This window comes from Chamaea fasciata, unplaced genomic scaffold, assembly GCF_029207755.1.
Source record: "Chamaea fasciata isolate MVZ Bird 193981 ecotype frontalis unplaced genomic scaffold, bChaFas1.0.hap1 SCAF_12, whole genome shotgun sequence".
Lineage (NCBI taxonomy): Eukaryota > Metazoa > Chordata > Aves > Passeriformes > Sylviidae > Chamaea > Chamaea fasciata.
Genome location: NW_027094097.1, coordinates 12,288,132 through 12,304,510, shown reverse-complemented (window position 1 = coordinate 12,304,510; position 16,379 = coordinate 12,288,132). Strand labels below are relative to the sequence as shown.

General features: G+C 41.9%; 1 protein-coding gene across 1 annotated transcript; it reads right to left on the bottom strand.

Moving 5' to 3' along the window:
• Positions 1-267: 267 nt before the first annotated feature.
• On the bottom strand, positions 268-15,364 carry ATMIN (ATM interactor). The gene is made up of 4 exons (XM_066194660.1): positions 15,228-15,364; positions 9,707-9,832; positions 8,560-8,759; positions 268-7,623 (listed from the first exon to the last, which is right to left on the bottom strand). Exons 1-4 carry the CDS (start codon positions 15,255-15,257, stop codon positions 5,793-5,795), a joined length of 2,187 nt encoding a protein of 728 aa, XP_066050757.1. The 5' UTR covers positions 15,258-15,364; the 3' UTR covers positions 268-5,792.
• Positions 15,365-16,379: the final 1,015 nt, after the last annotated feature.

The window sequence follows — 16,379 nt, the reverse complement described above, 5'->3', positions numbered from 1 at the left end:
AGGTTTCCATTCCACTGCAGGTATGAGGTAAAGATTACCATTTGCATGCCCTGACAAGAGGTTTGAGACAGAGAACCTTTTTGCACCTCTAGAGATCAAGAACTGACGTTGTAAGATACATTTTGAAAGCTTTTGAGTTGGTAGAGATTTTGTAAATTAAAACCAGGATGTTCAGGAGCAACGGGTGGTACTTGCAAAGAGGCACCAAATCCCCCACCCAGGCCTTTGCAGGCAGAGATCATGGCCATTAAAACAGAAGGCAAAAAATGATTGAAGTTAACTTTATTCCAAAATATGTATAATTTACAGGACTGAATAAGTGCTTCATTTGTGAACAAAACATTTCAATACTTGTGAATAACTTACTAGTAGCTTTGTGTAACACTTCAGTTTCCAACAGAGGGAAATATGAAACAGTATTTTGGCACAAGGTTTTCTCTGCATGCAATAATGTAATTACAAGTTTCACAGTTACTAGGACAACATTCCTTCTTTGGGATTGTCACTTGTAAAATAAGTCTAAGAAATGAATGCGTGATTTTATCTGGTCACTGCAAGTTTACTGGCTTAAATAGCAAGAATTAAATATGAACATCCTTTGAAAACTAGTTTTGTCCACTAAATAAAAAAAATCCCACCAGTAATGAAAACTGTTTTAAGGACATTTCTCAGCCTTGCTGAGATTAACTCACACACACTTTGGGAAAGACTCTCCCGTGAGATTTATTACTCATCCATTCCAAATAATTACCAATTTAAATGAGATTGTAATCAGGTGTTGAAGTCTTTAAGCTGTAAAGATATGGCCATCTTTCATATCTAGCTTTATCACAGATGCACTTGCAAATGTCTGCAGATACAGGTACTGTCACTCTAGCCCTGCATGCAGGTGCTTGAAGCATGTAAAGCACTGGATGTTGTGAAATGCAGAGCTGCCATTACCACAAGTCATCTATTATATTCCACTGCTAATTGTTGAAGGTACTGTAAAGCCAGCATATGAAAAACGGTCACAAGTAAAGGGACTTGTGTCACTGAACTCGGCAGGTCCTTGAGGAGTTTCCACCGTTTCAGGTTTTCAGTGAAGAGTCACACACACAAACAAACATTCCCTCACCCTGACTGCGGGGCTCAGCGCTGAGTTCTGTTCATTGCATAGCAATGGCACTTGAAACAAGAGAATTCAGTCATGTTCTAAGCAGCAAGTCCTCCTTGCACATATTGAAATTCACATCAACTCTTAGGAAACAACAACAAAAGAAACAGAAGATGCATGACTGCACCATGCACTGGTTTGCTACCATTAAACAGCTGTATCCTCACAGTGTTCCTGTTATCAATGGCACCCTGGTTACAGGAAGCCCATCCCACCAAGACACAAGCATAGCAGCACCTTAAATCAAACAGGAATGAGAAAGCTTGCAAGGCCCAGAACATTATCAACAGTTTGGTGTGAATGCATTTGGAACAGTAAATTGTACATTAACATCATGTTTAAAAAATCAGCACATGTCAGAAATATATTAAAGCAAAGGAAGCTGTACAACCTTAATGATAAAGGCAAGTACATTTGGTTCACCTCTGAGTTGCCATTTCAGGAACATGTTCTTTTGCAAGTTGAGCACCCTACGTTGCTTTAGTATCAGTTCTATTAACTTTCCCTACATTTAAAAGGCTATTAAACTCCCTCTAGCCCCCATAAGTCCCCAATCCTGCCAACTCTTATGTTTCTACCCAGCCTCACAAAAAAAAATCAATTCACATCTTAGCAGCATAAGGATTTAGAACAGTGGAAGGCAGCCATCATTCTTTGTTCTGTTGCCCCTACACAACTGGGGTCCATATGACTAACAGGGAAATTCAGCCTCTTGCTTCCAACAGAAAAAAACCTGTGTATTGCGCCTTGGAATAACAATTTGTAAGGAGTTAGTTACATACATGAAGTTACAGACACCAAGTTGTTCAAAACGATAAGAGGTTTCACAAGGTTTCTTTTGCAGCTGTTTCATTTACAGCTGCAAGTAAAGATACATTTTTTAAATGCTTTCATATCCTTTGGAAGTGAGAATTTTCTAGACACAAGCAGCTTCACATAACTAAGAATATGTAGCATTAGCAAACTGACTTAAAACTACCAACTTTTCCAGGCCAACACAAAGTTTTGGGGAGGACCCCCTCTCTACCCACAGCAGAAAGTATTTACAGGTGTATTATCAGAAATAGACACAAATGAAGCTAGAAGAAGAAGAAACATCTACTGCCAGACAAACTTTTAGCATTCTGACAAACAAATAGGGAAGGCAACAAGACAGACCTTTCATTTTTCAGCTTATTTGTGCTTATATTCTCACAGAATGCAAGTACCAAATCTGCTGTTTCCTTTGTTTGACTCTTTATATATTAAAGAAAAGCACAAATGAAACTACAAAAGTACTTATTCCATTTTATAATAGCGTTACACAGGCATCCAGATCAAGATCCAGCAATCACAGCTTAACAGAATTAAGCAGGAAACACAAAGGGTCAAAACATGTAACATTAGTATCACTTCCAGATAAACAACTGTGCTAAGAGGCTACAGAGAATCTGATGTTACTTTCTGTACAGCAGCTCTAATGGCAATAGGAGATACAAAAAAGAGTAAGATCACAAGTCACTGCTGACCAATACTTACAATACAAATGCCTTGAAAGTCAAATCAGAGCCAAACTGCAGAGAAAGGGAGATAAGTATCATTTAGTTCTACCCAGAAATAGTTGTGTCTGAACTTTATTTTATAATGAAGGCAAAAATAGAAAATCAGCCTTTTTCAAGAATTTGTGAAGGATTTGTAATATTCAGCAATAGTGTTTCAGATCAGGTTTCATGAAGTTTTGTGTGAGATTCACCAGACTATGAAGTCTGGCTGCAGTCTCCACATTTTCAAAAGAATACTCAATAAATTCAGACTGAGTGACATATGCCAGACATACAAGATCCAAACCTGTTTTTAACTTTTATGAATAATTTATGGAGAACCAAATTAGTGAAGAAAGAAGTTAATTTTGGTTAGAAGTTAATTTTGTCTTTCCTAAGACAGAGCAGACATTTAACAATTTCTTAACACGGCACTTTCAATAAATGACTTCATGTTGTAGTACTGTGTTCACCTAATTAAAGTCCAAATTGTTTTAAACCAATAGAATGAGTGAATGGTTTGTGATTTGCATGTTCTAATAAAACACACAAAGCTCAGAAACACTTTTAATTACAAAATACAATAACTGGGTAATGATAGAAGATTTTGTCCACACAAACTTTTGGGTTTTCCTAACAGTCCCTGATGCTAAGAGCTTTAGCTTACACAATAACATGGCAATTATCACTCTGATTTGTAAATCAGTTTCAAAGTACTTCAAACCTTGCTGATATCTCAGATGGCTACAATTCCAACCCTTCATTAATTCTGCTCCTCAGCACTCAAGATTCCTTCTCTTGCAGAGTGAAGACTGACTTTCTAAATTCAGAGGTAATGAACAGCTTCTACAGCTGTGGAAAATACCCTTTTTCCAAACCAGGTTTATAGAAACTGCCTCTGTTTCACATGTCAGTACAGACAACTTGCACATGGGAAACACATAAATCAGTGTATGAAGAAGTGCTCTCTGGTATTCCAGCCAGGGGAAAAAAGGAAAAGGAAAAGCACTTTAAAATGTGAAGTTGCAACATTACTAGAAAGATATTGCAATAGAATAAATTAACCTAACTTTGTTCTTTATCTTATCTCTCAGTTTCAAAGTAGGCAGGCAAATATGAGTCAGTCATATCTTTGCAAGAAACAAAATTACAAGTGAGGCTTTCCTTTTTTAAAATATATCCCACCCTTCAGATGAGAACTCTACAGACATTGTGAAACCTGGGGGCATTCCCCACAGCAGAATTACTATCTCCTGAGGAACTGCAAGATTCCGTCCTGCAGTTTCTTCAGCCAGACTGGAAGTGTCTGAAATCGGAACTAGAAATGTTGAAAAATTGAACAGGCAACACAGATGGGATTTCAGAAGGAAAATGTGAGTTTCAGGATTAATCTAAAGAGATTATTTCAGAAAAGGTAAAGACACTCAACACGGCAATATAAAGAGTATTAAGAAAAGATAAAGGGAAAAACAGGAAAAAAGAAGGGTATTGCTCATCTGCAACAAAAACAAGCTGGCTGCAATGGATGAGTAACTTAACTCCCACATCTTTGAATTGAGAATATGCAGCACAAAGCATAGGGAGTCCTCAAAACCTAAGGCTTGGACATACATTTGCTGCTGGGCTGCACAGTAAATATGCAACCAATACCCCTCCTCTAACAATGGAGGAGTAAAGTCTGTTACAGGCCCAGGAATTTGACACAAAGAGTTTTCTCTTTTCCTTTAAGGTTACAGAAACTAAAACCTGTCCAGTACAAAACCAGAGGCCTACATTTCACAGATATTATAGTAAGAGATAAAAATTACTTAAGGCCAAATTCCAACATACATTCACAACCGGCTTAATGTAAATGAAAAATACCACAAACAGTGGCACGAGGGAAAAAACCCTAAACATTAAAAAAACAAGGTGCCAAGAGGTCACATGCTTCTTCTCTGAAAAACCAGTTTGTGTGAATTTGACTATATTCAGGGAAATTGTGAAAGCTGCAGGAACTGAGGGCTGCAGATCAATGTGCAAAAGCAAGATAGAGCTGTTCTGGAAGGACTTCTGTGAGCTAATCTCCCTGCTCTGCTCTATGGATTCCAATTGTTTTTGGAAGCAGGAAGTCCAAAAACAGGAGTCAAGGTGAGTGTTTTAAGGAATTTAATTGCTCACTTTTAAAAATTCCTCTTAAGGTAGTAAACCACTGTAACATGTCTTAACTTGTATCTCAATAAAGCTAGGAGAATTTCAGCAAAAGCATATGATTCCAGTCTCTGAGGCACACACATCATAACATTTGCACCTTACAGACAGAGATAATTTAAGGTAATCCCTTCTGAAGACTCTAAAAATGTTAGTCCCATTTATTACACTAACTAAAAGGACGACATACTAATTTTCCCTACAATTACGAATTCCAAGTTCTTTTCCTACCCTTCAAAGAGCATCAGTGTCACTCAGGGAAAAAAAAAATACTGTTTTCTACACACATTTCAAATAATAAATATTTTCAACAATTCAAGAATCTCTGTGTGTCTAGTGTGTTGGACAGGTGTTTGGAAAATGTCAGCTTATGCAGGAGAAAGAGCTGTGAAGGCAGAAATAAAAGAAGACAATATGGCTGATTATGTTCATGCCGGATTTAAAATACAAGCTACTAAAAAAAGTAAACAGAAGTAGCTTACACTAATAGAATCCTCCCCCGTAAGTTCAGGGAAGCATCTCAATTGAACAGGTCAGGGTTTTGGTCCAGCACATTGGAACCCTGCATGTCAGCCAGGAATAGAGAGAGAGAGCTATAGAGAACAATTTTAAAAGTTCTTCCACTTAGATGAAAGCAGTAACAGCTTTGTAAAGAAGTTTGAGGAAAAAACATAGGCACCACATATTTTTTTAAGGTTCAAATGTACATTAACATGTTACAGCCCCCCCTTTCCCCTCTGTTTATACACGTATAGTTTATGTAAAGTTACATATTCAATAGAGTACCTTCAGCATGAAAAGTCTCTTAGGTCAACTGCTCATGACAAGTACATTCAATAACGCTAAGTGATTCACTTGGTAAAGCCATCTCTCCCACCCCAATAAGTTAAATTCAAACCACAGGAAACAGTTATATTACGTAGCACTCAGTGGCTGGGCTTGTCAGAGCTCTGGAACAAGGAGCACAGCTCTTCACAGGTCTGTGTTTCTACTGAACTGAACTGGGACTCCATTGTATTCCAGGCTAAGTCAGCCAGAAGGAAGTCATCCATTGCTGTCTGTGTTTCATTGCTGGTAAGGAATAAACTCCCCAGATTCTCAAAGCAGCTATCCATAGTCTGTGTCTCAGCACTACTGAGCTGGACTTTGCTTTCAATATTCTGAGTAGGTGTATTTTTAGAAGCCATATATACTTCTGTCTGGGTTTCTGTATCAGATGAGTCAGTGCTCATCGAGAAACTGGACTGTTTCAGAATACTACCTAAAGGCAGGTGGGTAGTACTGTCCAAAAAGAAATTCAAGTCTGTCTGTGTCTGTGTATCAAACATCTCCAAACCTAAGAAGTTAGAATTGCCTCGGCAGTTATATGATTGAGTGGCACTATCTGAAAATAAGAAATCAGTCTGAGTTTCAATGTCCAGTGACTCCAAAACTGGCTCAGAGTTCAGGGTACCAAGCTCACTCTCTTCAGTCTGAGTTTGGATATTGGATGCTGAAAAGAACTCTTCAATGTCGAAGTCTATCCCTGTGCTCTGTGATGGACCAGATGGAAGATGTGTGTCAGCATTAGAACTTGTCTCAGACAAAAGGCCACGATTATCCAGTGTCTGGCCAGACATGTTTCCTGAAAAGATGTTTTCCAGATCACTTAGCAGGTCCATTGTCTGGGTTTGATTATCTGTTGTATTTTGAGGTGGAAGTATATTAGCCTGTGTATTGAAGCTGATAAGGGATTCAGACTTAACCGTATCCTGAGTCAGGCTCTTGCAACTACCTCTTTGCAGCAAGGTTTGATCTATATTTGCAGGCATTAAATTGTTTTCTGGAAGTTCAATGTGAGTAGAAACATTATATGATGAAGGAACATTGTCAAAAATGTTACTGCACATTACAGCCTGGTCCATCTGTACTCTTCCATCAATACAGTCCTGTGTCCTACTGGTTTGAGTCTCTCTGGAAATGCCACACGTTGGAAAACAGCCCTGGCTGAAAGCATCAGTCTGAGCAGCTATGGATGAAGTCAGCTTGGAAGCAGGCAGCAGTGTCTGTGTCTGTACACTGATGGGTAATGAAACCTGGGAACTGAATGACAGATCTGTCTGAGAACAAGAGGACACAGAAGAACTGGGAGTCCAGGCTGCAGCTGGTACAAAGCTCTGTGAGATATAAGATAAGTCAGTCTGTATATTTATTGAAGAAATTTTGTTCTTGTGACAAGCATTCCCCAGCTCTTGCCCTGTGTTATTTGATGTAACCTTGTCCAGTTCAACTTGTACACCAGTACTTACTGGTTCACGATCGCCAGAAGTTGTCACTTTTGAAACAGGCATACTGTCTTTAAATACAAGTGTTTCTGCCTCCAGGGCTGGAATCAGAATTCCTATAGATTGAGGCAATAAATGAACAGTACTTACAACTGAGCCTTGACTATCAACAGCCACTACAGCAGGTTTGACAGAAGAGTCTGTTGCAGATACATACACAGGCAAGTGAGCAACTTGCATCACTGGAAGTTTAACCAAAGCCACCTTGGGCTTGGGTAAAAGCATCTTTGGTGCACATTTTGGCTGCATTTGGTTGGTGAAGTTAGAACTGCAGGAGCCTTCAAGAGAGGCTGACACTTTCACTTCAGAGGACTCCAATTCCTGAGTGCCAGGAGCAGTACTGTGTGTATTGCTGAATGCTTCGTTTGCTTTCTCTGCCAACTGCTGATTATGTACGGAGCTTTCCATTTTCCTTTTCTTACTAGGAGGATCCCTGTGAACATGAGATCAACAATTTACACTTCTTTCAAACACAGAACATCTGCCTTCCATTCTTTTGAGTCACTGCACTGAAAATACAAACTTCAGTCACAGATGAGGTTGGATATGAGAAGACAATTAATCCAGATTAAAACATAAAAAGACTCCATGAAGTTCAATTTTGTTAAATGTCATTCCATGCTCTCTCATTTTAAAAAAGAATAAACACTACCCCTTATGGAGACCTATTTCCAAATGGATGTGCAAGTTTAGATGGTTTCTTCCCCCCTGTACATTAAGCACTCTGATTTGAAGACCTTTGACACTGACTCAGACTGAGCATTGAAGGGACAGAGCTCTTAAAATATGTGTACAGGTAATGGTCTCTCATGGAAATGGAAGATAAAATTTAGCAATTCTTCACATAAAACTTAAATTTTGCTGCAGCTGAACCTCAGAGACAGGCTAGGCCTCAGAAAGTAGATTGCCCTTTATGAAATATATGTACATATTAAAACTATAAATACAAATATGTAGAGATAGGTGGTAAAAAATACATCCATTAACTATTTCAACAATGGCTAGACAAGAAAATAACCTGCACTGCATTCCACACCTCAGTTAGCAGCTATAAACATTTCCAAATCATCTCTACTCTCACTGAACTGTAAAAGCAGATGCAACAAGAACCACCACCATTTATGTCAAGCACTGCAGTGTCATCAGTACTTTTTGTTTTCTATGTAGGGAAACCAGATCTTACTGATTAGATGATCACCACGGACTTCAACAAAACAGAAACTCCTAAAAGCAACAAAGAAACTGCAAACAGCTTTGCAGCTAAAACAACACGATCCTATTTCCTATTTAGTCAACAGAAAGGAGACAAAAAGGCAGCACATGAGACACACAGGACTTGGTGATAAATGTATCACTGCTTCACTTTTACCTGTGTTCTGCAGGAATTTCATGGCCAGTTCTGTAAATGTGAGACAGTAATGCTGTCCTGCTGGCATAAGGGCACCCACAAGTACACTGGAAAGTCTTGCCACAGACCTCTATATGCCGTTTCAAATACCATTCTGTGCCATAGGAGTTACTACATTTATCACATTTGTGCTTCTTTTCAGCATGCATTTTCATAAAGTGCTAGAATACACAAGGGAAAGTAAACATTAGCTTTCAGTGAAGATTAAAAAAAGAAAATCATGGTTAGGGGAGAAAATATCTGCAATTTTTTAGTTGCTAAGTAGCACTGAAGTGTAGCATTAATTATTTTTTTAAAGCGTTACTACAAATAAGTTTAAAGAAGTAAATAGAGAGAATCTGAAGTTTGCAAATCTGCTGATGCTACATGCATCTTAAAAATACAGAGAAACATTTATGTATTCTAATGCCTTTGAAGGTTTCCCACGGACATCAACAAATCTATAGATCAACCTTGCCAAAAGAGCACAGCAAGTCTACGCTGCAACGTGTTCACGCTGCTGAAGATCTACAACCAAGCAAATAATCTCAAGTCATACAGGTCAACGCCAGAGCAAACAGCAGAATTTCTCCTTTTCATTTGTGGCACCAAGTGCCAGCCACTCAGCTCCTACAGGGTCCCCAGCTCAGCAAGGTAACCAACTGCAGCACAGTGCTCTTTTTGCTCACTAATACAAAAACAAGTCTTACATGTTTTCTTAACCAGGTTAACTAGTAAACAAATGCATTTTGATATTAAAGCAGAGAAAAGCTCTTAATCCTTGACCACTTGAAAAAGCAGTTAAAAGCATCAGCCACAGCTTAAACCTTCATTAGTTGCTACTGCGATTTTTTTCCCCTCTTCTTTAATCTTTCTCCACTTATTTAATTTGTGGAGAGGTTTAGAACATACTGGCATCTGTCTGATCAAAAGGTTCAAGTCCTCTAATATCAACATGCAAACATGCAAACCCATGAATCACATGTGCACTTGGAGTTGCTGCATACAGTTCTCTAACTTCTGCCTATGTGCTGAGAGATTATGCTCGTATCTGTATGCAAAAGTGCACACTCTCTGGAGTAGAGACAGGACTAAATCAGTGTGAAAATACTTCAGGAAACAGGAATACCTGTTTTACAAGAGAAAATTGGGAAAATGGTCTGTTTGGTCCTCTAGGGCAGCCTTCAATAGGACAGCAGTAGAATTTCTGTGAAGTTTTCAAACCCTTCCTTATTGGTGCATTAAGTTTTCCATCCTGAAAAAGAACCAGTTGAGAAGTTGACAATTCTACAGGTTTGCATATTCAAGACAATATTCAGAATACACATCAACTATGGCTCACTGAGTTGACACATCTCAATGAGTTGGAGGCACCTTCCTGTGTGATCTGAAAGTTCAAATGGAGTTTTTGCCCTGTGTGGATGCCACTTTGCAAATATCCCATCAAAATTACCAGGTTCAATCACAACAAGCTCTATGGAGTAGTGGTACTGTACTCTTTACTTTTACCAAGACACTCCCTGTCCCACGTTTCCTGTTACTTGAGCCAAAAAAAAATTCCATACAGATACTACCCTAGACTGCTGATTCAATATGGTTTTAATCATTAGTAGCACAGTATATGAAGCTCCATTAAGATTAGTCATTGAAACACACTTCATTGATGCTGGAATTCTGTTAGCACTAGAGTTTACTTGTAATAAAATGAAAAAGGCCAAGTATGCTCAGCTACCTAATTTAGATCATAAAACAAATCTCACTTAAGTCTGTGAAACAACCGGTATGCTAATTTTGACCCTCCAAACACTACGTGACCAATCTATCCAGGCTTTCCATCTGAGTTGTCTCACTGACCTCACATGCACATAGAACAAAGAATACAACTTGGTCAAAGAGCACCTCAAAAGTGTATATGAGAAGGACATACTAGTGGGATTGTCCAGATTGTTCAACCACATAGAAGCCCTTCCCACTAAGGAGACAGGCATGGAAACCAGGCAAGACATTTACCTCTAGGCATACCCTATCTGAAAGGGTCTCAGTGGAAGCATCAGGCATCTAAGCAAAAAATTAAAAGTGATGTATTTAAAATCTGATGCTCAGAGTAGCTGTGAGTCTCCTTCTATCCTGAGACTAAATGGGAGGCCAAACATAGTCCCCAGAGCCATTTGCTGTAGTCCATGATGGCATCCTCAAGATGATTTTTCAGGGAAGTAGTGGGACCATGCCCTGTTTGAACTCTGCACCCCATTTTCCTCAGCACGAGGACAGCGAGCACAGTCCGTGGTGGAAGGCTGATTTCACACCAGTCATTCCCTAACTACCTCTTTGGGCAGATCTCCAGCTGGTCGTGTTTACAGAGGTTACACCAAACACCGAGAATGCACAAAGCACAACAGTCCTCCCAGTGTGAAGCAAACAAAGAATGTACCTCAGCTGCCACGACCCAAAGGGCTACACTGCTCACACCCCACCTCTTACCCACCTGCTGTTACTCACAACCCAACAATGCTGTCCCTCTGACACTCATGCCTTGCTCTTGAAGTCCTCTCACTTACACCTCAGGAAGCTGGGGAGGGGGGTATTTCCATGATTTTGTTTTCCCTCTAATCACCTCTTAGCTAAGACACATTGTGTAAAATGTTTTCCCTTCAAGCAAGATTTCAGTATATTTCCACACACAGCTACCTCGTGACATTGCCACAAGTTCATTTTTATTAACGACATACCAGACTCAAACAAGCAACGTTTAGAGCCTCTTGACCAAAATAATCAAGAAAACCTGGAATAATTCCCTAAAAAGGGAGTTTTCATGTAACATTTTAACCTTCTAAGCACCTTTATGTGCAGCAGTTTTCCCTGTGGACCGCCCATTCAAACAGGCCTGTTCTATCTCTGCTGAATCACCACTGTGACCATTGTACCTCCCAGAGCCACTGCCCCAAAAAGGAACGTGACATGGAAATCCAGTTGTTCCAGCCCTAACTCCACGTTTTAACTCTGATTTTACATACAACACTTTCATCACATGTCAAAGTCCTCAGAGAAAAGATCTGTCTTTAAGTCAAAGCTATGTTTGGCCTCTCCCACTGCAGATGATACCAATATGCTGAGTAACTGGCAATTAGAGTTACTTATTTGTAAATAAAATGCTATTAGGTGTGTTATATTTTACATCACAACCCAACAACTGACAGGGCAATATGGGAAACATGTTCAGCCACTTAACAGGTAAACCTCAGGCGTCTTATTTAAAACTACTGAAATACTAAGGTATAGAATAATGCCAAGCATTTAAAAGCTTTATAGACACCCGTGAGATGCTTTTTTAACATCTGGAACACAGCCTTTAGTGGCAGAGACCACAACACATGAGTTGTGGCAAGTTGAGAGATACTCTACACATATAAGATATCATATATGGACAGTAATCTTGTTTTGAGCTATCCCAAGTCCTCAGGGCTCTGAATGGTTAATCTTGCATCTTCTCAAGGCCCACCTGGCCAGTCCTGTTTCAGGCATTCTCACAGTTCCCTAACTCACCTATCTGATTTTATGTCCCATGTTTCTACAACATCCAAAACTATTGGTAGATATTGGTCCAATGAACTTCTTCCAGAGCAGACATTTGCACTGTAAGGAATACTGACATGGCTTGGGACAATAACTTGGAAAATGGGAATTACAGTCCTTGCTACAGACTTAGTCAAGGTGAACTTAGTGACATCTTGCTTTCCTGCCCCAGAAAGGCTCACTCCAAAGGATTAATTTCAGATGATGTTGCAGAAGATTGCAGGCAACTACTTAAAACACGAGGGCTTTTGCAGCAGAAGTTCAGGCATTTCTGTACTAAATAGGACACGGAGAGAAGTGCATTTATTCTTATGATAACAACTATGGTGGTAATGCAGTATTTGAGTAACCTACCCCAAGGGTATGCTACCCTTTCCAGTTCACACTGACTACAGCCTCTGTGTTATAACAGCAGTCCACAGAAACCTCTCCTTTACATGGACTCTTCTAGCTTCATTTTAAACTATGCAGGAGTAGTTTCCCTTCTTCCCATAAAATCATATAGACAAAAGACCAAAAAGTTAAAAAAAAATCAAGTCTAATATATTAAGTATCTATTTATCTATCTATCCACTGCTCTCTTCTTTTTTTTTTTCTTGACTCATCCTCTGTCAAGGAGCCAGTAAATAAAAATTTATATATCAACACGTTATATCTTCTTTTGTTAGGCCAAACAAGTCAAATTCTTCTGATTTCCCTTTGTCAGAAACACTTGCCATTCATCACCCTTAGCAGTTATTTTCTACACATCTTCTGGTTTTATTTTAACTTATTTGAATCAGATTCTTACCCTATAGTACTGACATAGAATATCCCTCTGCCATATTTTAGGATTGCCCTTCTCACAGCAGCTTTACCTAAATGCTCATCTGTGTATGACCAAATTGTTTTGCAAGTATTTCCCATCTCAGGTTATTTCTGTTAAAAGCCGGAGCTGATCAAACTGTTTGTCATCACTTCACAAGACTAAAACCTGCTACTGCTGCACTTGACTCTGGTTTTATAGGGTAATCTTGCTTTCCTATGTAAATGTCCTTCCTGTGCCACTGCAATCCCTCCTGGGTTTTGGGATCAAAACATCCTACTGGTGCTACTTTTACTAATGAAAATTAACCAAGTCATCCTCCCTTCTCTTCAGGAGTACTATGTTCTCTCCTTCCCCAATAGCTTTTTACCAACTCATTTGCCATGTTGCCTCTTCACTAATTCCATATTTCACGAATAAATGCAATTTGATTAAAGAAACTAAAATTCATTTTATCTGGGGAATCAGCTACCTCTTTAAAGGGAATACCAATATTAAAATAGCATCCCTTAAGCCTCAACAATATTTTAGTCTCAATTACAATGCCCTTGAAACAAGTCAAGAAGTTTCTAAAAATCTGCATCCATCCACATTTCAGTATTGATTCCAAGCTACCACAAGATTCAGTAATTAGGTGTATGGAGTATGCTTTAATTCCACAGGGCTCTGATGGCTAACAGCAAGCTGGGTGAGAAAGCAGCATTTCCTCACCCATCACACCCTGATTATGTAACCCACCAGCTGCAGTGCACACTCAGAGCATCAGTTCACAACCAAAACCACTCTGCTGACCTGAGAGAGCACTTTGAACTTCTGCTGTACCTCCCCCCACACGAACATATGACATCTAAGACACAGCACACGGCAAAGCTGTTAGTACCTGTAGGAACTGAAATTAAAACGTCCCAGAGACAGGAGACAGCAAGTACGCTTGACACTATTTCCTTTTGTTCCTCACCAACGAGCACGCGTGACCCACACTTGACTCTGTGGCCATTTCACAAAACAGGGATGTTTATTGTTCACCCACTGAGGCTGCACTTTCAGAATGCAGCTATGAAGTTTTCTAGGAATGCAATTTGTCCTTGCCCGCTCGGCATTCTGATTTGGGGAAAAGCAAGGATATCTTTCCCAAAAGGCACACTCTCAGTGTGTGCCTGCTGAACTGTGCTTCTCCTCCCCCCCAGCACATGCTTAGCTCAGGAGTATTATGGAAATGAGGGCTTGTTTCCAAAATGGCATCCATCTGTTTTGCTGGTTTTTTTAGCTCAGACATTTAAAAAAAAAAAAAAAAAACACAAACAAAACCCCAGCATAACAGCCCTCGGCGCTGGGATGGAGATGGTTTGCCAGCTGATAAGGTTAGGAAATGCTGCATGTTTGCACAGCACCTCACAAGTGGGGCTTTAAAGTCTTACTGCAGAAAGATTGGTGATAAGCAAGTAAAACAACAGAAGCTGAGTCCCCAAAGAACTCTTAACTACCTGTAGTATGTTTACAAAAACGTGCAAAATTGGTTATTTTCTGTAAGTAATTTCAGAGGAATCCTCAACACAACTGGCCAGCCCGTCCACACACATACTTGTGTATTTATTTATACATGGACCTGCAGGAGACTTTCACAAGGGGAAATTTAAACAAGAGACAACGAGAAACACTTCATTACTCCCCATCTGGAATCACAGAATGGTTTGGGTTGGAGACGGACCTTGAACAGGATCTTGTTCCACGCCCGTGCCATGGGCAGGGACACCTGCCAGGGCGCTCCAAGCCCTGTCCAACCTGGCCTTGGACATTTCCAGGGATGGGGCAGCCACAGCTTCTCTGGGCACCCTGTGCCAGGGCCTCCCCACTCTTACACTAAAGAACTTCTTTAGCCAACCTAAACCTATTCTCTGTCCATTTGAACCCATTCTCCCCTGTCCTGCCACTCCAGGCTCTTGTCCCCATCCTTCCTGCGAGTTCCCTTCAGGTACCAGAAGGCCTCAATTAGGTCACCCCGAAACACGCTCCTTTCCAGGCTGAACAATCCCAATTCTCTCAGAATCCCTCGGAAGAACCTCAATTCTTCTCGAGGCGGGGAATCTCGCCCCCACTCAATCTCACTACGAGCCAAACCCCGGCACAGCCAACACGGCAGCCGCCCCCCGGACCCGGACCGGCCGCAGGCCCCGGGGCGGAACACGGCGCTGCGCCGCGACAGAGCCCCGCAGCCGCGGTGAGGGGCCGAGCGGGAGCGGGCGGCGGGGCCGGCCCGGCCTCACGGCGGTACCTGGAGCGGGTGCGCCTTGCTGAGGTGCATGTTGAGGGCCGGGCTGTTGGGCAGCACCTTCCCGCAGCCGGGCACGGTGCACAGGATGTTGGTCCGCACTTGGGACAGCTCTGTCACCGAGGGCCGCACCAGCTCCCCGGCGGGCGGCACGTCCCTCACGGGCGCGGGGGGCCGCCCCAAGCCCCCACCACGCCGCCCGGCCGCCGCCGCCATGTTGCTGTCAGCTGCTCGGCCCCCGCTCCGCTTCCGGGGGCGGCGGCCAATCGGCGGCGGGGCCGCTGAATATTCATGAGGCACGTGGCGCGGCCCCGCCCCCGCCCGCCAGCGCCCCGCGGCGGCGGCTGCGAGCGGTGCGCGCTCCCGCGGCACAGAGCGCGCACACGGCGCACCGGGAACACCGGGGAAGCGGCGAGCGCCCGCCCGGGCACGGAGCCCGCCCGGCACACACGGCTCAGGCGGCTCCGCTGCTCGGCCGAGGGGCTGCGGGCATTGTGTTGTGGAGACGCAGGCTCTGATTTCTCTGCTGAGCAATGACAGGACACGAGGGAATGGCCTAAGCTCTGGCGGGAGGGTGAGGTTGGATATCAGGAAAAGGTTCTTCTTCCAGAATGTAGTCGGGCATTAGAACAGACTTCCTGGGTAAGTGGCCACAGCAGCAGCTTGACAAAGCCCCAGGAGCCTCTGGAATCCACTCCTAGTCACAGGGTGGGATTTTTAGGGTGTCCTGTGCAGGGCTAAGAGTTGCACTTGACAAGCCTTGTGGGTCCCTTTCCAACCCAGAATATTCTGTGATTTCCTGACATTGGAATCACAGGACAACACACAGAAGTTTTTTCCTCTATAGCTGGTCAAGTTAAGGGAAAAGATGAGCACCGTTTATTGGGTAAGAGTTATACCACAGGTGCAGCTCCAGGATGTGTGTTCCTTGTGCCCTCAGCTGCAGGTGCTCTGCTGCTTGGGGTAAGCACAGAATAGGTTGGGTTGAAGGGAACCTTTAAACATCATCTAGTCCAATCCCAAACTACCAGCTTGCTGGAAGAGACTAACTGGAATAGGGAAGGCAAGACCGGTCTCCGCATTCCCCCTTTGCCTTACCTTCTCCTCACCTCCCCAATGGGGACACCTGCTCCGCAAGAAGGAACCCCAGAGTTG